Source organism: Odontomachus brunneus, unplaced genomic scaffold (assembly GCF_010583005.1).
Source record: "Odontomachus brunneus isolate Ranch 3 - 2012 unplaced genomic scaffold, Obru_v1 Obru_scaffold_110, whole genome shotgun sequence".
Lineage (NCBI taxonomy): Eukaryota > Metazoa > Arthropoda > Insecta > Hymenoptera > Formicidae > Odontomachus > Odontomachus brunneus.
Window position 1 is genome coordinate 92451 of NW_022639560.1, and position 23981 is coordinate 116431.

At 43.2% G+C, this 23981-nt stretch overlaps 2 protein-coding genes across 2 annotated transcripts in view; one reads left to right on the plus strand and one right to left on the minus strand.

Moving 5' to 3' along the window:
* The window catches only part of LOC116849301, a 94442-nt gene that overhangs the window by 15785 nt on the left and 54676 nt on the right, over positions 1-23981 (plus strand). The window contains exon 2 of the mRNA XM_032826293.1: positions 16761-16820. Coding sequence (XP_032682184.1) covers positions 16761-16820 — 60 coding nt within the window. The remainder of the gene's footprint in view (positions 1-16760; positions 16821-23981) is intronic.
* LOC116849300 lies at positions 2669-14385 on the minus strand. The gene is made up of 5 exons (XM_032826292.1): positions 13921-14385; positions 11097-11220; positions 7661-7811; positions 6889-7105; positions 2669-5615 (listed from the first exon to the last, which is right to left on the minus strand). Exons 1-5 carry the CDS (start codon positions 14160-14162, stop codon positions 5489-5491), a joined length of 861 nt encoding a protein of 286 aa, XP_032682183.1. The 5' UTR covers positions 14163-14385; the 3' UTR covers positions 2669-5488.

The following is a 23981-nucleotide window of genomic DNA, read 5'->3' on the forward strand; positions in this document are numbered from 1 at the left end:
CACGTATATGTGACGCGATGATCTCTTATGAGAAATTAAGAGAGATTACACATGCGAATAAAACAATTCCGTTAGTTAATGTTCCGTTACCTGGTAAGAATAGGGAGCAAATGAAGAACTCGGTTGTAAGAACAAAAAGATTCCCGTAACAGGTTTCTATTTAATCAATTGCTCTTTCAGTTATTGCAACCAAGTTTTAATACAGTCTCCAAACAGCACATATGTTTAAAATACGTCTCGGAGAGATCTTGAAGATATTTAATATAAGTAGGATATCTTTCAGATGTCTCTAAGGTCCGTATTAACAGTCGTCTTGAGACTTGCCTCAAGTGAAATACTCAGATGTAAATTTAGAGTTAGATGCGAGCTTTTCATTTGAATCGTTTAGTATATGTAGCATTATATTTTTTTAGATAAAATCTAACTCTGAATTCTAAGCAGGAAATCGAATTCTAAATTCAAATCTGAGTATCTCACTTAAGGTAAGTTTCAAATAACGATCAATACTCGTCTTGAACATCTTTTAGACCCGTATATTTTACATAGTATATAGTCGTTTGAAACTCCTTTTAAGTGAGATACTCAGACTTGAGTTTAAAGTCAAATAAAAGTCCTTCTACATTGTAAAAACTGATGTATTAAATTTAACACATTTCATGTGTCCCAAATCATCCACTCTCATTTATGTGTAAATTTAACACAAAACAAATGTGTTAAAAAGTAATACGCATAATATGGAAAAAATTAACACAAGAATTTAACACTTGAATACAGTTAGGAATCACAGATTGTGTTAAATTGACATATTTAATTTGTCAGACATAGATTATGTCAATTTAACATTTTTATTTCATCATAACCATAGATTAATACTTCTCTCAAATGTTAAAGTAACGTTTTATTTTAGTTAATTTAACACTATACATATGTCAATTTAACACAAACCGTGATTCCTGACGGTATTCAAGTGTTAAATTCTTATGTTAATTTTTTACATATTATGCATGTTATTTTTTACCTCATTTGTTTTGTGTTAAATTTACACATAAATGAGTGGACGATTTGGGACACATGATATGTGTTAAATTTAACACATCAGTTTTTACAGTGTAGTTAAATCTCGCAATTACAGATATAATGTCGCATATATCACAGAATTCAATTGAAAATTTTGGATCTAACTCTGAATAAAATACCAATATCTCGTATATAAGACATATTTCAAGTGACCATCAATACAGCTCTTAATGACAGGGGGCTGAAGATTCAAATATACTTTATAATATTACAGACAAATCATTTCTCATCGTCGCATTTTCATCCCTGACTCCTGTTCAGTTGCACGAACTTTTCTCTCTCGTGCGCACAGAAATGTGACGGCAAAAATATTCTACTCCATGTTCACATTATTAAATTAAGTCTGTTTTACACAATTGCGTAAAAAGATAAAAAAATAAAATACGAGATAGTTCGCGGGGGCAGGAGAATCCTGCAAATGAGTCGTGTTGGAGCGAACGTGTTAAGTGTTTGTCTCACGGCGATTTTCAACAATTTTCACGGCAATTTTCATAATGAACCAGTCGCGTATATCTCGGTAATGATTTCCCCGAATATATTTTACGCTGAAAACGTGACGCTAAGGGGACGATTGGTGCGGCTCGTTAAAATATTTCCAACGTACCGCGATTCGCCTCTAACACTCTCTCCTCTTCCGCGCTCATGATACGCGGATAATAACGTAACGGAGAAGAATCATCAGGTAAACATACCGCGAAAATGATACAGGTACGCGACTATCGATACAGATCGTAATCCTTCTAATAAGGAGGAACGAGGGGTGGGAGAGGGGAGGGGCAATAACGTCGTTACGGCTTTCAAGCGAATGGCACAGCCGGACGCATATATCACGATCCGCCATCAAGTACGTCCCATCCAACGGCATTACGTAATTGCAACGGAACGTTTATATAACGGGATATTACGAGTTACATAACGCGACCGGCATAATATATATTCTAATAAGCGCGCACGCCACACACACACACACACACACGCACGCGCACACGCGCGTTGCATGCACAAAGTAAATTTCATCATTATTGAATTGCCGCTTGCAATAAAAACGGCGTCATACACGAGTGCGCGGGGGTCGACGGTCGCTCGATTCACTCGAAATGCAGAAGGTGAAAACCATTTCCCCCTCCGTTCTCCCTCCCATTTTATTCTCTCATCCGCGCGCGCAACGTCGTTTTTTTTCTCCCTCCGGTCTCGTCAAATCCCGTTTGTAATTACGTACGCTTCTTTACATAAATTCGAACGACGCACGGCACGGCACAGAACGCGGCGGGGCACGCGCGTCCGTCGTTTGTGAATATTTTATCATCTTGGCGTAACGCGCTTCCATCGTGCGCTGCATTTGTTGCGCGCTCGTTAAATATTGACGCGGAGGAATGTTAACGGGAGACTTTGCGCACGCGGTGCGCTCGTGGATCGCCGCCAAATGAGAGAACACAATGAGCAACGCTCGCGTGAATTGTTGATACACGCACAATTTATTCTTTTATTGTCGCGCAACAGTCGATGCAGCCGAGCACTACATTGATGACACTTGACGGTAATAGAAGCAGCTTCGGAAATTCGCGTCGGACTACGCCTAGAGGACATCGTGTGAATACTGGTTTTCTTTCTTTATTAGGAATCTATCTCGTGTTACAAGTTGTACATGAGTTGTACCGGTCTCGGGGGATCTCTAGATACTGTAACGCCGTTAACATTAAAGTCGTTAGAAAAATAGATGAACCGTCTCTACACGCAGTTTGTTATTATCAGCGAGCCCGCGCGATCTCCTGACTGCGCGCGGGGAGCTTGCGTCTCGAAAGTGTGTCCACACCCAGATAGACTTTCGTGATTTTAACGCGAAACAATTTATAAAGGAAACATTTTTTTATTAATTTCACCAGACAAGTATACTCATATGTACACTAAGAAAAAAAATCTAAAAATCAACAAATATTTATTAGGTGGACACCATTGAATAATATTACATATTTGCTTAAGTCAAAATCCTTTTCACTTAAATCGAGTATCGTTCACTCGGTTTAAGTGAACAATACTCGATTTAAATGAAGAGAACTTTTATTTAAGTATCCATCTAATAAATATTTGTTAATTTTTTAGTATTTTTTTTCTTAGTGTACTCACATGCTGTATTAAATTAATTATTGAATTTACATCATACAACAATTCACAATTTTCTGTTACTTGATGGAGCAACAAATTTGCCGAAAGTTACACTCAAGTGTAACTTTACACTCATGTTGTTTTGAGCAAATTTTCTTTTATTTTATTCGTGTACTTTTCATGTTTCTTTTTCGTCATTTTACATGACGAGTGCTATTCGCATCACTCATAAGGGCGCAGCTTGTACAAATCGACCAGTAAAGTTGCTCTGCCAAATTCACACTGTACAACTGTCTATCTGGGTGTTTATCTGCCCGAGTAGACTTTCGTGACTATGATAACGTGAGACGAATGTACTGTGTAATATTTACGAGACAAATATACTCTACTGAATTAGTCATTAAATTTACGTCATGCAATAATGCAAATTATTTGTTACATCGGTGCAGCTGCAAATTCCACTAAAAAAGTTACACACAGACTTTCACATTACATTCTGCATGACGCCGTGTCAAACAAATTCTGATCGTTACTTTCGCGCGTTGCCCTCGTATGTGTTTCCATCTCTTCATTCCATATGACAGATATGAGCCACTCGTAAGCGGGACGCAACCTTTACGAATCGACCGGTAAAGTCGCCGGCAAAATTTACGCACACCTATCTATCTGGGCGAAGTTGCCGCGAAATTTACGTACATCTATCTATCCGGGCACGTTTGTACTGGCGTCGTCGTGGTGAGAATATCTAGGTGGCGAAACTTGTCGTAACAACGGAAGCTCCTAACGCGACTACAACTAGTCGATAACACTTCGATAAATCCACCGGTCGCGCGATAAAAGCGCGATGCATCTTCCGCTTTTCTCCCGAGCGCGCGCGTATTCTCTCTCGGCGAAACGTCGCGAGAGAAATTAGGGGAGGGTGGGAAAGTCGAAGTGCGGGACGACAAATTCCTCGTTAGGTTCACCCGGCGATCTTTCGCCGACGAGAACGACGGCCACGGGGATTTACGGTTCGTAAATAAACGACACACACACACTCACGCACAAATACACGCAGTCTCTCTCTCTCTCTCTCGCGATTCTCTCATCGTGCACGACGAGGGGCCGGTCGTGCGTTCACGTCAGCCGGGTTCTTGCTTGTTATCGGCGCATCGGCGGATTAATTTCTCTCGGTGTAATCGACCCGCGCGTTAAGATAAAAATGTTAGTCGCGTGACAGACTGGCCGCGAAAGTAGGCGATACTGATAGGAACGGTAATTTGGTATATTGCGCTTGATACGCGCCGACCTTTCCGCCGGTGGAAAAATAGGAACCTTCACTGCGCGGGGTTAGAAGTCACGTTGACCTGCGAACCGACACGGTGCGTCGTGTGCGAAGCACGCGTCCCGAGGTCCCGAGGCGACCGTGCGCGGTCTCGTGAGCGTGTGCAACAACGTGATCTCTCCTCTCATTTCACTCTCGACACTCCGTCGGTCCTCGGCGTCCCTTCCGCGTCTCGAAGAGATGTGCAACCGAGATTCTACATTTACCTTCATTTTTCATCATTTCGCTTTCGCCTTCGATTTCGTGGAACGAACGCGTGAATAACAAGATTCGAAAAGAATTTATGTGCAAAAAGAGCTGTAACATTCTGTCCGTGTAAATTCCAATCTCCACGTAAAAACGTCTCATGTGAAACAGTAATGACTATTGATTGACGTGCCTAAGTCATCGGTCTCCCTGCTTTAACCCCTTGTCGTTGTCGTTGATTACAAGTCTGTGATGTGATTTTATCTCCTAAGGTTGCATCCCAAAATGTCCTCTTTTAGGAAATTTTACTCGATGCTCTATAGTATATGTAACGTGAACTATAAGTATTGAGTAAGATTCTCAAAAAGGACGCTTTGAAATGCAAGGATCTGACAAGGAGACTCACGAGAAAATTCTGTAAGATTGCGTGAAGTGTGTGCAAGTCAAACTGCGATGTGTATGTATACTTTCGTTCTCCTTGGGCAAGAATTTAAATAGACGCGCAGTCCCACGAGTTCCTTCGCCAACGCGGAGGGCTTAAAGACACGCGAACGGTCGACGTCGTTTCCTCGAACGTCGGCGGGAAGAAGGACCGACGGAGGGTTGAAATCGCGCCGAAATCGCCCGAGATGGATTCATCCTCGCGCCACCAGTTCGAATTTCGATCGAGGTAGTAGTATCTCTGCGTTTGTAGCGTCGAGTCGCGTCCTCGCGACGGCCTCCCTCGATTCGTCGCGCTATCGATCGCGCCGGCCGCCGAAGAATTCGGGAGGGGTGGGCGGGTGGGCGCGGGACGTGTCAGTTTCTTTGCGGTTTTATTACACGGCTCGCCGGAGGTGGCAATTTGTTGAAGCCCGCGTTGTCAAAGACCGGAAGTAGGTCCCTCACTCTTTGTCCCGCGCCGATCGACGCCAGCTCGATCCATCTGCAATGGCGAAACACGTGAAAGGGGTCTCTCGCCCCCCTCCCTCTACCTCTCTCTCTTTCTCATCCCTCCCCCCTTCTTCCTTTCTTTCTTTTTTTTTGCCTGCTTTCGGAACGATCCGTTTCTCCCTAATGCCCGCCAACCTTTTGTGTTTTATTGGCAATGTTCCATTAAAGATATTACGGCAAAGTGGAAGAGCGGATCTCTCTCGCGCGCGTAATGGCGCCGTCATTTTTCCGAGAGTGTTGCAGTGAAATTAATACCAATACCACTTTGCCTTCTCGGATCTCGAAATTTCAAGCGTAACTTTGACAGCGAATCGCGATACTCTCGTTTTATACCGCGTCTAGCGTGATCTTGCACGAAAATGACGATGGATCATCGAAGTGTGATTTTCATCGGGAAGGATCAAGTATGTCCGTATCAACCGAGTTACACCTCGCACCCTTCGAAATTTTAGCTTTACTTTCGACCTGAACTTTCCAATACTTGGGCCAATTAAGCAATTTCTGAAATGCTTTCAGTGAAGAAACGATTTTTCATTAATAGTTATAATTATTAAGGCAAATATTTTGATGTGTGTTATTATATTTTAAATAGTTAAGATGAATATGTAGTCTATTTAGGCGTATACCAAGATAAAGTGTAGTCAGATTTACAAGTCCAGACGCTAATTTGTAAGAGTGTTACATTTTTATGTAAGTCCTAAGTGGACCTGTCTTGGTAAAAGTGTCTTGATAATAGTAGGGAAAAGCTGTCTAGGCTTTTTTCAGTTTTGAATTTCTACCAGAGTAAGTGTCAAATGGAATGTTCAGGTTGAAAGCGGGAGCGAGATTTGGGTTTCGGGGACGTGCATTAACTTCAGAGCGCGCTTTGCGTGACGGAACCGTTCTGTATCGAGCAAAATCATGCAGGTCCGATCGCATCGCGCGTTGTCGAATTAATAACGGCCAAGCCGTGTACAATTCGGAAGTAACGGACGTTTAAACAAGCAGCGCGATCGCGCGCGCGCGCGCGCGTTATTCGGCAATTGTCGACCTCATTCGCGGACGATAGTTAATAAATATCAGGTAATAAATACCCCGGCGCGCGATACCGGGAGCCACCACCGCCGCCGCCGTCGCGCGTAATTTTTAACACTGCCGCGAATTTGCCGTGTTCGATGAATCACACACTCGCGCGCGCGTGCATGTTGCCGCGACCGGCTGACCAGAGAGCCGGCGTGGTGTCGCGCGTCGGCTCGCGAAAGCACACACGCGAATTCACTTCCCACCTGTTGTTTTTGTATTTGGCGAGGGGTTGAGCGGCTGGATGGGGCGTTTCAGTGGGGAAATATGTGGCCCCATAAAAATCCAGACCACGGCTCAGCAGCATCGAGGTCTCCTCCACGCTGGCCAGGGTAACCCTTATAACGGGTGGCCCCGTATAAATCGTCGCCGGCTCGTTCAGATTCTGCGCGTCGCTCTTTAGCTTGTCATTGATGGCCTTCACTGATTTATTTAACACACCCCACATACACGTGCGATTTTATTGCACACGTCGCGTCGAGAAAGGCCCCGATAGCGCGCGTCACGCGGAAAGTAATAGCGCCTTTAATGTATGCGTATGTGCGCCCGCGCGCGCAACTGCACGTCAAATACAATATCAGTTGGGAAATTTATTATTGACGTTGTGCGTTAAAGTACAAAGTGAGAGAGAATAATTGTTGAAATCGTTCAATGCCGCCGGCGTCAAGCGGGTAATTAAACGCGCGAGGCGCTTTTCCGAAAAATGACGCGCGCGTGTGGGACGTTTCGAATGAGTGTTTTGAAAAATCACAGAGCACCAGAGAAGCGTGAGAGCGGAGCAAGCAGTCTATCACGTTACGCAATGCGTATTTGAGCAAGGACTCTTTCTCTCTCTCTCTCTCACGCACACACATACACACACTTTCTCTCTCTCTCTCTCTCTCTCTCTCTCTCTCTCTCTCTCTCTCTTTCTTTCGGGGAAATAAAGATATTATGAGGAATATGGAAAAGAAGAATATTTGCATTTTCGTGACTCACAAACAGTTCCCGTATTCAGGGGTAGCCTGGTTACTTCGACGATAGATCGATACTTGTAGAGAGCATGCCTAATATCGTCCTCCGGCAGCTCCTCGGGCACGTCCAACACGTAGACGGTGAAGATCTTCGCTGGTCTACATGGTATAGCGACCTGCATTATAAATTATAATATTGTTTCTCTTTCTCTCTCTCTCTCTCTCTCTCTCTCTCTCTCTCTCTCTCGAGCACGCGCTTTCTTCTTACTACTGCGTAAACTTATTTCGCAGAAAGGTAGTGCGAGGGTGAGAAAAATATTACGGTAATATACAATCCTATACACAGAATCATAACTAGTTCTGAGATATTTGCGTGCGCCGCACACGAGAATGCGCACGTTCCCCCTAAATCTCATTTTGGAGAAGAAGCCGAACAGCTCGATCACGTCTTAAACTAGTGGTGTCAATTCCGGGTATCTCGAGTACTACCTGACTAGTAAATCTATCCAAAAGTTACACTCCGATTCCTTTCTAATTTGACACAAATGTAGAAGTACAAAAAATATTTAGGTAATATTTTTTCATTTTGCTCCACTTTGAGTTTCATGACCAGTTTATAGCTTTTTAATGTTCTCACTCCTATCATCAAGTGCAACAAAAATGCATAAGAAATAAAATTGAATACAAGATATAGGCGCTTTTAATTTGCTAATTATGAATATGAGGTCAAACGTGTAAAATTATTTGTATAAATAATAAAATGTTTAGACAAAACATGTAAAGTTGAAAAAAAATTATTTATACGAATAATTTCTCGGTTTGAGAGAAATTTGGTCGAGATTCGAACCATTTTTGACTAATTTAGCACAGATTTAAAGTATTTTGGTTGAAATCTCGGCTAAAGAAATTTAAAATGGTTCGTATCTTAGCTATACCGATTTTGTTAAAATTATTTAACTATATCTTGTATTCAATTTTATTTTTTATGCATTTTTGTTGTATTTGATGATAGGAGTGACAACATTAAAAAGCTATAAACTGTTCATGAAACTTAAAGTGAGCCAAAATGAAAAAATATGACCTAAATATTTTTTGTACTTCTACATTTGTACCAAATTAGAAAGAAATCGGAGTGTGCCTTTTAGGTAGGTTCACTTTTGAGTCTTTCTCAATTGAAACTTGAGTATTTCTCAATTTATCCAGATAACTGATATCCAGTTATTTATTCTTATTGTTTCTTCTTATTTATTTTTCAAGTCATTCTATCTATAAAAGTATTAAGGAATAAGAACAATAAAAAGTAGATACTTTGCGAAATACTTTGGTTTTCACCTCAGCACGTGAAATAGCTGGCAAAGTATTTCATTTTCGTTGACTTTAATATTTTAATTCACGAGTACAATATATTTATGTAAAAAAGAACACGTGTAGCTTCATTAAAAAACATTTTTAAGTACTTAGTATTGCATTAAATTACATTAGAAAATATTAAATAAAAAATATTAAGAAATATGTCCAATGAAATTTAATATAATTTTATATTTTTTACCACAATTTTAAATTCCAATTGCAATTTTATTTGTATCAGAGTACACGGGTACTCAGAGAGAGAGAAGGAGAAAGATAGTACACACGAGAATTAGGGCGCCCGAGTATAGAAATACTCTGTTTATACTGATAGCATTACTTTGAACACGCCAATATCTCGTCCAAGGGGTTGAAAACAAAGCGGGAATCCGCGTGGTAGAGATTTTAGTGTAATTTAACGTCGAGACTCTCGTGATTAATGTCACGCAACACGCCCCGGCTGCGTCGCGCGATAATCAAATCAAAGAGAAGACGAATGCGGAAACAAGTTGGCAGCTATCAAGCAATTGTCTTTTGAGTGGCTAAAGTGTTCTTTGTAACCGCCGTTGCGTATCTATACATGTGCTCATGCCACCGGGACGTAGGAGCCATGCAGATCTTGAGATTAGTTGCAGAAGCACTGCAAGGTATTTCTCTGTATCACACACTTTGACTCCGGCGAGGTTAGCCGAGCAACCGTGTAACGTAATTCAACACCCGAGTGTGAAGTCTACGAGCAGCGATGTGTCAAATTATAACCGCGACGTGTTGCAGAGCATCTCCCATTTTGAAGATCCTATCATGCGCGTTGTGTAAAAAGTCGTTCAACCTTGACCGACAATTATGTTCAATAATACTTTTTAATACGTCCGACATGAGAATCGAGTGGGTCAATTTGTACGATTAGTGTATAATTTTCATGTTTGATAATCAATGAGCAAGTTTAAACAAGCCCAACTAAATTTCAACGTTTTCAGCCGGGGGCTGTTCGCGTTATCGCGTGAATGAACAGCTAATCAAGCCGCGAGTGTTCGCCGCTACGTTGAATAGTAACGTATCTACACTGAGAAAAAACGGAGTAGCAAAAACTCAGGGTTACACAAATTTTATAGCGCAAACTGCAGTCGAGACGAGTTGTTAAAAAATTCAACTAAATTCAATCAAAAAAATTTAATCAATAAATAATAATAAAAAGTTGAGAAATCTAAAACGTGCACTGAGAGGAGAGATCTCTAAAAATTAGTAAATATTTATCTGGTGGATAGTAACAGCATATTTACTTAAATCTACATTCTTTTATTTAAATAGAACAAATAATCGTGCTTCCATGTGAAAAATTAAGGTTTTCTCAAAGTTTTAAGGAAACGTATATTTCCTTGTTTGAATAATATTCTATATTCTATATTTTATATTAATATTCTATATTAGATTTTATATTTTACCTTTTTATTTTAGATTATATTAAATTTATATTTTCTACATTAATATTTATATATTCTATATACTAGTATGAGCAAATATGCTGTTAGTATCAATCAAATAAATCTATTTCTTGTATATTTTTTCTTTCAGTGTAGTTCTGTGTATGATGTTGTTCTTTCAACTACCAAAGCCCATATTAATAATCGTTACTTGAAGTTTTTCTCAAGTAAGATACACAGAACTCTGAGCTCAGAGTTAGATGAAAGTTTCCCAGTTGAATCGCGATTACAAATATAATGCCGTACAGTTCAACTGAAAGATTTAGATCTAACTGTAAATGAAAATCTGATTATCTCACATGAGACAAGTTTCAAGTGACAACTATTAATATGGTCCAAAGAGGTTAATCCAACTGAATAATACTGAGTAATTCCATCTAGTGGAAAGTTCAGCAAATCTCGACGGTAAATATTATCAATAATGTGCTGAGTCAGCTTTACGATCGCCTCATTGAACGAAATTTCGCGTTTACTTTACACAAACAAGAAGTTGTGGGAATATGAAAATTTTTCTGAAAGAAACGCGAGGCAGTTAGTTCGCCGTAGACAACTCTGAAATTGAGTTTGTTTAACTCGATTCGGGTTGTTTCAACTGATCTTTCTTTTTCCTCTCTTCCTTTCCTTATACCGTACCTTCTTGTAAAAGCGAGCACCCGTCACTTTGTGAAAACCCTTTTTATACACCGCCTGGTAGTCGTCGATATTGCTGAACTTGAAGAGAATTCCGGTTGCGGTTTTCGTCAGGGAAAATGCGCCCCTAAATCATACAACATAGACGGGAGAGTCGTTTTCACTGTATAATCCGGCGTCATTATGGAAATCGCTAAAAGAGAGATAAGAGGACGCGTACAAGAGTGAGACTGTCGACTCGCGAAAGACGCACGAATCTCGTCGCGTCGCTTCCATACACGACGGGATAATTCTGTGATTAAAAGTCAGAGCCTTCCCTTCACAGCTTCGACATTCATCCATTAGAGGCAATAATTATTTCACCTACATTTCTTACTTAAGAATCAGTCTGTTCATATCCTGGATGCTCTCTGATTGGAATTATCAGAACTAATTTCGTTGAAATTACAGGCGGAGAGAATTTTATGGCAAAATTTTCCACAGAACTTTTTAACCAATGAATACATCGACATTCTGCAATAATTGGTTATCTTTCATTTTATATACGCTATTTATATCTTAGAAACTGAAATATATGTTATTAAAAAATTTATTACATTTCTAGCAGAATTTGTGTACTTTAGCGAGACATGCAATCGAAAAGAATTTATATGAAAAGAAACTACAATATTCTTTATTCTTTTATCCACGTAAATGCAACTGAAAGTTAGATTCTATGAAAAATTAAATTAAATATACCAGTTGATTATCAATCAGCTGATTATATTATCAGTCAAGTGATTTTATTCAACTGGAAAAGGGGCGTCCAATAAATAGGACGCAGTGAGCATTAAAGGGTTAATCGCGAATGAATCCTTGGCCGTTACGTTAACTACTACTACTACGCCCAGACGAGCTTCGTTGTCGATGCGCGAAAAAAGTTCGCCGTCCGACACAGCTGTGTTTAGTGGATTTGTCGTCTGACCCATTACTGCTTCTACTACTGCGTCGCGCGGCACACCGCAGCTGACTTAACTACTTTTAGATCCGATTCCGTGCGAAGCGCTTCGGGATCTCTCGCGGATTAAACACTGAAACACGAAGCGATGTAAAGCATTAACGTCGGTTAATGCACTGGAGTAATTGGTGCGAGTGAAGTTACGACGCGAATCTTCATATCTCTCTCTCTCTCTCTCTCTCTCTCGTCTTGCGTTTCCACGCAATTGTGATTTCGCTCTCACTTGACAGTAAGATAATTAACTGTCTGTAACCGCGTCCACCGCGCTTCCACACAGTCAATTTAAAGCTTCGCGTTAAAATTTTATTGGCAAACTGGTGTAGAATATGCACGCATCTGTTCAGGCTGAAAAAGAACAAAAGTGTACACAGACTGGCATTGTAACTTTAACATGTGATGCAATTAGATTATTTAAATTTTCTAATGAATCAATATGTAATCAATCACATTAAAGTTTGATAAATAATTACTTTCATCAATCGACAAAATTATTTATGTGATTTTGTTATATTATTTTAATAAACTACAATGAGAAAGAGGCAAGGTCATATAGAGTCAGATAATGTCAGATAGAGCCCAATTATAACGTGTCAAAGCTATTATGTCAGTCTACGAATTTCGATTTACACATATTTTACGCAGTTCCGTGAAATATTCGATTTTTATATATACACTGAGAAAAAAATACTTGAAAATTCATTTATAGGATATAAAGTTTATTTTCGTAAAATAAAGTTTACTTCTGTGAAATAAAGATTATTTTTGTAAAATAAACTTTTATTCCACATATACACGCACAAATAAATTTTCAAATATTTTTTTAGTGTACACTGAAAAAAAATACCTAAAAATTCATTTGTGGGATATAGAGCTTGTTTCCGTGAAACAAAGTTTATCTCTGCAAAATAAGGTTTATTTTTTTCTGCGAATAAACTTTATATTTCACAAATAAATTGTCAAATATTTTTTTCTTCGGTGCACTTTACACAATCCCTTTTTAAGTTATCACATAAAAAATACAGTTTAGTCGTCATTGAGATAAACAACTTGCACGTTCGAACTTGCACTAAATGTGAGCACGTCGTTCCGGTAAAAGGTTCAAGGAACCCTTCTCCACGTTCGGCATCCCGTGGCTTTACAGTACAATCGCGCGTATTCAGTTTTCACGCGATCGCACAAGCGGTGGGCGCGAGCCGCGAGCTAAAGCAATTAGAAAACCGTCGTCGGCGATCGCCGACACCTCGTTCGAGCTCATTCATCATAGTTATCAATCGGACAGCGACGCCCAACGCACAACTCGACCGCACGACCGCTCAAAAAAATGTTTTGCCGGTCCAGATAGAACTCTAAACGTCACAGTTAAAATTTATCGCTGCTTTTCGTATCTGCTAGAAAATTGTCTGTGGCACGTAGAATTTACAGCAGCGACAGCAACATTCTAGCAATATCTGCAAGCGAATTAATGCGAGGGTTACATTCGTTTGTCACTGATCTTCCTTGTCTACCACACAGTAAATTTGTATAAGAAATTTCGCGAATAGCTCAGACAAAAACTTCTCGTCACCGTCATCTGTATCGATTAAATACAAAACATACGCGATGTCGCGCACTGGTGATTCCTCGCGCTAGTAATTTCTCGCATCTAGATAATTTCCTCTATGACTGCAAGAGCATTTTTCTGAGTGACGAATCCGACGAACGATCGCGCGGGAAAGAAATCGTCGTTCCAACGACGACGAGGCGGAAGAGGAGAAAGAGGAGGAGGAGGAGGAAGTCGACGACGACGACGACGAAGGAAAGCCACGTCGTCTCGGGACTGATGTCTCTCACCGGAAGTTCATCTTCTCGCAGATGGTGGCGGCCTTCTCCATGCTCAGCTCATGGCTCGGGGTGAGCAGGAAGGCGCCCTTGGTGAGGAAGTCGTTCTCACTGACCTCCGAGTCGGTGTCGTGGTCTTGCCAGTCGGTGGAGCCGCGGCGACCCTCCTGATTCAGGCGCAACATCGAGCTGCTCTTGGACGTCGACATGTCCTTCTCGCACTGTGCACTGCCGCCCTGTTCCGGCTGCGACATCTTTTATAGGGCGTCGCGGGGCAGCGGACCGAGAGAGCGATCGTGATCTCACCCGCGCTCTCGCTCGCTCGACGGGGAACGGTCGGGAGGGCCCCCCGTAGTAACGCGACGTAACGCAGCAGCGTAACAGCGCGTTACGCGAGATCGATCGCTCGATCGTTCGTTCGTTCGCTCGCTCGCCCGAGAGAGAGAGAGGATGTCGCCGCGAGACCGGACACATACGTCGTGCTACACTGCTCCGGGTCGCGTTCTACTACGGTCCTTTTATACGCGGCTGGGTCGCCGCCGATGATCGCCGGCGAGCGAATTAACTTCGACGACGATCCGACGATGGTCGCAAGATCCGGTGCAAAAAACGCCCGTGGGCGCCGACGCGGCCAGTTAACCCCTCGATTGCTGCCGACGCGCCAAACAGAGGTCGGTTGCAAAAGTACGTCGTTGAGACACGCGCGCGCGATGGAGAACGAGTCTGGTGAAGTGGACTTCATCCAGAAAAGATATGATCTTATTCTTAATGGATATCCTTTTGCGAATGCTTCAAGAAAATGCCTCTGAAAGCAAAAAGGAAATATTGTAACACCCAACTGTACAATAGTTGATAAATTTGCTAAATTGAGAATTTCGACGTTCAATGGCCGATCCGCCTCGACTTTCTCTGAATTCCCAGTTTGCGCCACCCTTGAGACGCATGATTCTTTTTATCCACTTTTTTTCACAATGTACTTTGGATCTATCTGTAAATGTCAAGCACGTCGCGCATTCGTACCGCGTGTTACGACCTTTCATCGGCACACCCTTTATGCACGTCGTACAAAGATGCTTTGTGTTAGACGTACACAAAGAGCGCGAGACACTTCTCCGACCCAGTTATATTTTTTCGAAGCATCTCTTTCGCTACGAGTATGAGAGAAAGAGAGAGAGAGAGAGAGAGAGAGAGAGAGAGAGAGAGAGAGAGAATAAAAAATATACCAAAGAGAGTTTTCATAGAAAAAGATAATGCACATCGGCTTTGCAGTCACGTGCAATTTATTTGTGCGCACAACGCATTAAACAACATGCAATTAAATTTTCATTTTTGTTTTCTGTTTTTGTTTTTATTCCACGGATATCGCGAGCCGCACAACACGGTACCGTTGAACGGAGAAGGAAGGGCGAGGGGGGAGGAGACGACGAGGGATTGATATAAATCCCGCGGAACCGCAATCGTTAAAAGGTTTTTTCTTTTTTATTTTTTTACCGACCCCCCGACGGCTATTCGATATTATTTCGGCGCGTTGGAAATATTTTGTCGCCGTGTAATACAAGCTTCGCTCCGGCTGCTAACAAACGAGTCGTTTGTCTTTCCGGCTATCAAACAACGCGGCAGCACTTTTAACGTCCGCGCCACGTGTTCGGGATGCAAAGAAAGAAAAAAAAAGAGAGGAAGATCGTTTAAGACGTTTTCCGAGATAGTGACTGATGCAACGTGCACGTACACAGAGAGACACACACACGTATACACACATGTCCATACACATGCACATCTCGCACTGAAAGCTTCAATTAACAAGGTTTTATCACAGGCTCCATGACAGGAGAATCGGAGAGGAGGACGATTTGCATGAATGTATAAACGAAGCACCACTATGCACGCAGGTGCGCGGTGAAAAGCTTCATTTGAATTCAATTCGAGTATCTTCCGCTTTCGGGTGCCCGTATACTCGTATGATTGTGTGTGTGTGCGCATGTATATGTGTGTAAGAGAGAGAGAGAGAGAGAGAAAGAGAGAAAGAGGGGAGGGGGTACGGAGCTGTATCGATTTGTCACACATAATCGCCGGACTGCTTAAAGAAGATGCGTTGGAGCGATGGCGCGGAAGGGTGAACTTCAACAGGAGATCATTTCTTTGTAATTTAGCCCGACGCGACGCGTCATCCTCTTTAAGCGTCCTCGGCGCCGCGTCCGTCAACATACCCGATGGATTTCGCGTTGATTCGCGGGAGCCGGAGGATTTTCTCATATTTGAGGAACCGCCACACCGGCGGAAAAATGTCCTCGGTATCTGTGACTGCAGTCTCGCGCAGCGAGGTAATTATAAAAGCGGGACAACTAATTGAAAACGGGAAATACGGCTGCAGTCTGTGTTATCTGTGATATATAATTATGATTATAATTTTATACGCGCAATGTGTTGTACAACGACGAGAAAATATAGCTCTCGCGACGGAAACACGTAACAATTAATATAATAATAATAAAAAATGACTGCTGGGTAATATAACTTTAATTTTAATAGTTGTGATTTACAAATCACTTTGAACTGGGATGTCAATGATTTTTATGTAACTGATTGTTTCTCCTGCTATCGCTTATCGTCATCAGCGAATCAGTCATAAACCTGTCACATCTTTTGGTCTGCTTAGCAAACGCATTCTGCACTCGAAGTTTCTGGGAGTGAAATTTCCCTCTGAAAGTGGAATGACCCACGAGTCACTCGAATCCGGGGAATTTTTCATTCACATAGAGATGGATTCTCTGGTCCGAATCGAGTGAATATTTTCATTCGCAATTGAAGAGTGAATTATTATCTAATCATTTCCTCAATATTTCTGTTTGCAGATTGATTGACGACTTGACATCAGGATCGACCGGTCACCACTCCAGGGCGGCAGAGCGATGGTGAGTGATCTAGAAATTGTTAAATTCTCCATATATACTGACTTATCACTTTACAAACTGCTGTATCCGGTGGCTAAATATCCATCGTGAATATATCATCGAAAAATGATCCGTGCCACACGATCCGTAACGCACGAATAATTAAATGCGCCTATAATTAAACGAACACATACCGGACATCGCGAGTGCTCCGGCAAGCCGGGATTCCCCCGGCTCTCGTACACGCGCTCACACACCCAGAAATATCCGAGTCAACGCAAATCGCACGTCTCGTGGACGAGGTAACGGCGACCACGATCATGTAAAGCCCGTATCGGACTACGGATTAGGGATTGGACTGAATTGAAATTTAACCAGCCAGAATAAAGAAAACTTCAAGTTTCCACGGAAAAAAGGATTGACTAATTTACGAACAGCCAACCGCATTTCAGCTGAAGCTGAATGTTTGGTTGTAACAACTGAGTTCAGTTATTAGATTATATAGTTCAGTTAATTAGACAACTAAAGTCGGTTGTTATAATCGAGCATTCTGGCCGCTTCCGCTGAAATGCGGTTGACTGTTCTGTGAATCAACTAATCTTTTTTTTTCCATGATTTATTAAACTTCCCTCTGATTTCAATCCAATCCAATCCCTAATCTATGGTCTGATACGAGCTTAATGAGCATTCGTCAAGTTTCCACGGAAAAAAGGATTGACTAATTTACGAACAGCCAACCGCATTTCAGCTGAAGCTGAATGTTTGGTTGTAACAACTGAGTTCAGTTATTAGATTATATAGTTCAGTTAATTAGACAACTAAAGTCGGTTGTTATAATCGAGCATTCTGGCCGCTTCCGCTGAAATGCGGTTGACTGTTCTGTGAATCAACTAATCTTTTTTTTTCCATGATTTATTAAACTTCCCTCTGATTTCAATCCAATCCAATCCCTAATCTATGGTCTGATACGAGCTTAATGAGCATTCGTCAAGTTTCCACGGAAAAAAGGATTGACTAATTTACGAACAGCCAACCGCATTTCAGCTGAAGCTGAATGTTTGGTTGTAACAACTGAGTTCAGTTATTAGATTATATAGTTCAGTTAATTAGACAACTAAAGTCGGTTGTTATAATCGAGCATTCTGGCCGCTTCAGCTGAAATGCAGTTGACTGTCTGTGAATCAACTAATCTTTTTTTTTCCATGATTTATTAAACTTCCCTCTGATTTCAATCCAATCCAATCCCTAATCTATGGTCTGATACGAGCTTAATGAGCATTCGTCGCGTTTGACGTCTCAAAAGGACGTCAGTCAGTCGCGGGTCAGTCGCTTTATTCGTCGAATTTTCCCGCCAAAGTGGCGCAGTCGACTGTATTGGCGCGGATATTACGGCGACCAGGAGCCGATCGTCCTTCGCGCTACCGTCCGCGTGATTATCGCGGCCGCGGGAGAGGATTCTGGACCAACGACTCGATGAAAATCTCCTAATAGCCGATCGTGTTGGGCGACCGAGGACGCGATCGGCGCGCAGAAATCGCATCGCCGCGTTGCACGCGATCCGATCGTGCAAGGGTGCGAGGGTGCAAGAGGGGGTGGGTGTCGCTCGGATGCGCCGCATCGTCCGTACAATACGGAACGCGTTACGCGCGGATATCGGCCAACATCCGTTCACGCGCCGATGGCAAGAACGATTGTAGTATCTATCTCTCTCTCTCTCCCTCCCTCTCTCTCTCTCTCTCCTCTTCTCTCCCACCATCTCCCCTCACCGGAGGGCTCGAGCGAGGCCGCGCCGATAATTCACGACGAGTTGACAGCGCGCGATACTTCATCGTCAATAATCTGCCGGGCGCATCATCCGCAACGCGTCCGGGACGAGCACGCGGATGATACGTGGGCGGCCCAATCAACGGCCACCACCACCGCCGCCGCCGCTGCGCTCGTCTCTTTTTCCAGCAAAGACGAGCAATGAAATCGGACGAGGCGCGTGGGCATTTAATTGGATGATTGGGCGAAACGATACGTCGTCGATAAATTTGTTCTGCTATGCAGAGAGAGAGAGAGAGGAAAGAAAAAGATATAGATAAGATAGAGAGAGAGAGAGAGAGAGAGAGAGAGAGAGATTGCGGTGGGAGGAAATGAAAAAAGACGGAGGGGGAGAGAAGCGGTAGTTGCGGCCTGAGGCCCCGTTATGGTCCGAAAATTGTTATCGGGAGCGATCGCGCGTTACAGATTATTATTACGTGAATAAAAACGAAGGCCAAGTCGATTCGTTGGAACGGCAATCTTCTTCTTGCAAAGTCGATTCGTATGACAATCGACTCAACGACCATGAGGGAGCCGTCGCGTGGCACCTTCTTCTCCAATTGTGGCGATGATAGTTCCCCGCGCCTTGCGGCCGACGGTACAAATTAATCGATCGATTTCTCGCATTTCGCCCATCGTGACTCGTCATCCGGGAAATCGTCATCCACGCGACCGGACGAATCAGTCGCGGTGCGGCGTCGGACGAGAAGGGAAGGAAAAAAAAAGAGAGAGCGTATAAGAGGAGGCTCGAAACTAATTCGTCCGATGAATTGCAACGGCACGGCTTTTGACGGTACTATCCGTCGTTGCTCGCGAAGCGATCATTATCAAGGTTTGAAATAACCGGTAAGGGAGAAGATGAGAGAGGGAGGGCGGGGGGAACGATAATTGTCAACTGCCTGTCAAAAACCGCGGTGATCAAAGGAACGTCAACAGCACCACGCTCGCTCACAAACGTCGGACACAAAGGAAAGTGTCGCCGCTCGTATCGGCGCGGAAGCGCGCAAAAACACAGCGAATCAAAGCTTTCGCGAATATAAAAGAAGAAAAAAATTGGTCGGGAAATAGACACACGAGCTATAATTGGCGCGTTCGGACGAGACGACGTTGGCGAGGTTAAAGACAAAAGGAATAAAAAAAAAGGATAAAAAAACAAGGAAATAGGAGAGGAAATAAGATTCCGCTTTGATTAGCCGTTTCGCGACTTCCTGCCCGTCAGTCGCGTGCAAAATTAATCGTTTGTACGCAAACGATGCCGTCGTTTCGCCTTCGAGCTTATCGATCTCTGGGAGATTAGCTGGCGGAGCATAAAAAAGGTACTTCCACGGGGTCTAATGAGAGTAATGGAGTCTTGTAGCTGAAGAACGCCTTTCTTCTGGATGGATACGCCCGAAGCATCGCCTCGCAAAAGTACCGAAGGACCTCTCCCCCTCTCCCTCCCTCTCTCTCTTTCCTCTCTCTCTCTCTCTCTCTCTCTCTCTCTCTCTCTCTCTCTTAGCCTCTCTCTTACTTCGTGCTGAGAGCGAAAGCGCAATGGAGGGTGAAGATCTAGTTACTTGTGTTGTTACTGAAGTTGAAAAAAGATCTATGTCGTGAGAAGAAAGAGAGACAGGGAGAATAGGTAAGAAAGAGGGAGAGACGTGTCTCTTATGGCGTTGAACGTCGAGCATCTGCTTAATTTCTCATCGTTCCTCCGTGAACTTTCCTCGCGGATACTCGGCGCTGTTCTCGCGTCCGAAACTCCTTAAAACTTCGCCTCCGCCGCCCGTTCGCCTTACGTATGCTTCTCGGTTCGTCAGGCGTGAGCGTGATTTCGCGATGCCGTCGTGTGCGCGGGCTTACCTCAATTAAATGCGTAAAAATCCGCGAGAAATGTTGGACAGACTGTGATTATCACGACGTTTATTCGCCGCTGCGCCCGCGCGTTTCCGCTGACGTGGAGCCGGCGAGACGCCACCGAAAATTTTTTCGCGCGAATTTGCCCCTCGAATAACGTCGCTACACGTAGTCTCGCGATTCGCCCTCGAAACGGACATATCCGTCATCACTGGCCGCCGGTCAACGGGCAGCGAAAGAAGAAGAAAACGTAAGGCTGTGAAGACAGGGTGGCGACAGAAGTGCGCGAGGAAAAGAAACGATTGCTTCTGGCGGCGCGGCGCGCTTGCGAAATGAACGCGGCGTGACTGCCGCTTTGAAACGGGGATGAATTGTAATTGGACGGAAATGGAATTCGGATAGTTCAGGACCAAATACGCAGAAAGAGACAGATCGCTCAGGCGGAGGCAGAGTGAGTGAGATAGCGTGACAAGGGGTGAGGATGAGACAGCGGGGTAGAGAGAGAAACACAGAGAGACAGAGAGAGAGAGAGGGGGAGAGAGAGAGCAGAGAGATGGGACGCAGAGAGAGTGAGGTGGTGAGTGAGTGGGTGTGAGAGAGTGAGCGAGGGTGGCGGGAGGGAGGGAGGGAAAGAGACAGAGAGAGGGTCGACGCCAGTGGCCTGTAACTCTATGCCTCTGTGAGCTTCGATCAATAGAGGCGGTACAACATTGCACCGAACGCCACCGAACGCTAAAACAGTTTGTGCAGCCTCCGCGAGCGATTTTCCGAAATTACCCCTTAGGATCCCTCGGCCGATCTGCCCCAGCGGCTTTTTAGGCCGAGTCGCGGCGGTCGTGTTTGAAATTAAGCTCCCGTCGGAGAAAATTTTCCACCTTCATTAATTTTCGACGCGCGGCTGCTCGCATTAAGAGTGAAAGTTCCTCTTCTCCCCTTCCCCTCTCTCTTTCTCTCTCTTACTCTCGGTCTCTTGGATCTGTATCGAGGGTGATAAGAGAGGAGGAGAGAGGAGGGATCAATGTTTGCGGTTCACACCACCCCTGCAGGGTTGTCTTCGCAAAAATACGCCAAGAAGGCGGTCGGAGTATAATTTATAATTATTTTTATCGATTATTTATTATCTCACCCAATTCGAAGGAGAGTCTGCTTTGTGTCAAATAGCAGCATCCGTGCGATTCCTTTGGGAGGGAAACATTCTTCGCGTAGACATATAGAGAATAGACTGCGCATTGCTGTAGAAGAGATGAGGTCAACATTAAGAAAGAGAGAAAGAGAAAGAGAGTAGTGTTTTTTGTATTTGCTAGAAAATTGTCTGTGGTACATAGAATTTACAGCAGCAGTAGCGTCCTGGCGATATTTGCCAGTAAATTTAGGATTATACGTTTGTTTGTCTCTCATTTTTTTTTTGTTTACCACACAGTCACGCTTTTGTAAGGAGTGTGGCTGGCTTTAATCTAGATAGGCCACAAAGAGAGGCATTCTTGCTAAATTTTACCAATACTTTAGATAGAAATACGGAACATACGTGATGTCGCAGTGTTCGCTAATCATTTGTTCGTCTCAGCAAATTTTTCGTATCTACACTGCAAATTCAAGCATGTTATTTTCGCTGGATCTCCTTTTTCACGTTTCTTACGTCACACACTTTTAAGTCACGTCTTTTGACACGTTTAAACGTATTAAAAATTACAATTTCAAATTACAAAATTACTTCTTTCCCTCTTAAACGTATTAAATGACATGACTTGACCGCAAAAAATGTGCGAAAAGAGCTTCGCGTACACATTATACGCTTATGTACTTAAGCATAACACACTTAGACTTTTGCGTTGTAGATAATTTGCGGTATTTTTTCGAGTGCCATCGGGAGAAACAAAAAGAAAGTCCTTTCTCCGCGCTGAGAAAAGGAGAACAAATCACAAAACTCGTTAGAAACCTCGAAGTTGCGAACATGTTTCTTCGCGCCACGCAAATGACTCTAAAAAATCATCCGCGACTTCGATTGCGCGCGATTGAGGCGAGCTCGGCGGGGCAGAAGGTAAGTGGGGACGCGGGGTATATTGAAAATAATTTTTCACCTTCTGCGGATAGGGTGGCGGCCGCGCGATAAATAAATGCGCGAGAGGGGCGTGCGAAGAGTTGTACGGACGCGCCGGGGACACGTAATTTGATTCAAGAGCGGAGCGGAATTCGATTGACAGGCGGCCGAAGTCGCGCGTGTCCACATATATGTGTATATATATATATATATATATATATATATATATATATATATATATATGGAGTCGCTGCGGGGCCAACAAATTTTCGACGTGTTTGATTGCGTCGTAGGAGTGGCGCGGTGCAGTTGCTGCGAGCAGGATTATAAAAATGCTGGCCATCGCGCGTTGGCCGAAGTGAGTTCAGAAGTTATTTAACAAGTTCAATGGAAACGTCGGCGCGCGCGTCGGTGTATTGCCGGTTAAAACATGTATTAGACGTAACCGATTTATATTGCCTTATGAAACTTTCCGCGCACTCGCTCGTGAACTATGTTTACGAAGTAGGCTGTGCGCGCGCGAAGCCGCATGCATCGCCGATCGAATGCAAATTTGACAGGAATAAGCGGCCGACTGGTCGCGGGATTCGCCGGCGCACAATCGATCTCTCCGACCTGATCCGTTTTATGAAGCTCGAGCCGTCATCAGTGCGACACGCAATCGGCACAAATGTCGCACCTGTGGCGTTTAACGCTCGCGTGACGCGAGAAGAACTTGGAACTATCCTCCTAATACCAACGTGCAAATGCCAATTAGACAAAAATCCGCACGGATTTATGGAACCCAATATTATCTACTATCTCCTGTATAGAAATTTCTTAGTATTTTTCCACATGCAGCTTAGATTTCAATCAGAATTCCCAATTTGTCCCAAAATAGATTATTCCACTACGATGCCAATTGGAAAACCCATTCTTGTCCCAAACATAAGTTCTCTGTTCAGAATTGTAACAGAAGCATTAAGGAAGCTTGAGCTTTTATAAGTGTTTTCTGCGTCAGTTTTATTAATGCAATAAAGACGATACAAATGTTTCCTAGAAATGTAAACCAGAAAAAATCTTTGGAGAAACGTTGGGGTTGATCGAGATCTGTTTGGGTGTTAGATGTGCATATTTAAAACATTATATTTTTAACCCTGCATAGATTACCCATCTACTAGGATCTGTGCTTATTGTGAGAAATCGGGCTGAATCCCAATTAGGTCCTAAAATATCTCCTATGTGGGCTGTTTCCTATCTACATACTATCTATTATCTATTTAACGCAAATCTCCAGCGTGCGATTCTGCGCGCGATCATAGGACCCAGCATCCGTATCTTTTCACGTGAGACGAGAAAAGACCGCGCGCTATCCTCATAATAAGGTGGATCGAACCTAATTCTAACTTTATAATCCGTGTTTAACTCGTGTTTAATCCAGTTTCAAACCCCGACTCATTAAGTGAAAATCGCCGCGGAAACTTCGTCGACGCTTACATAGCCCTCGCACCCCCCCCCCCCCCCCC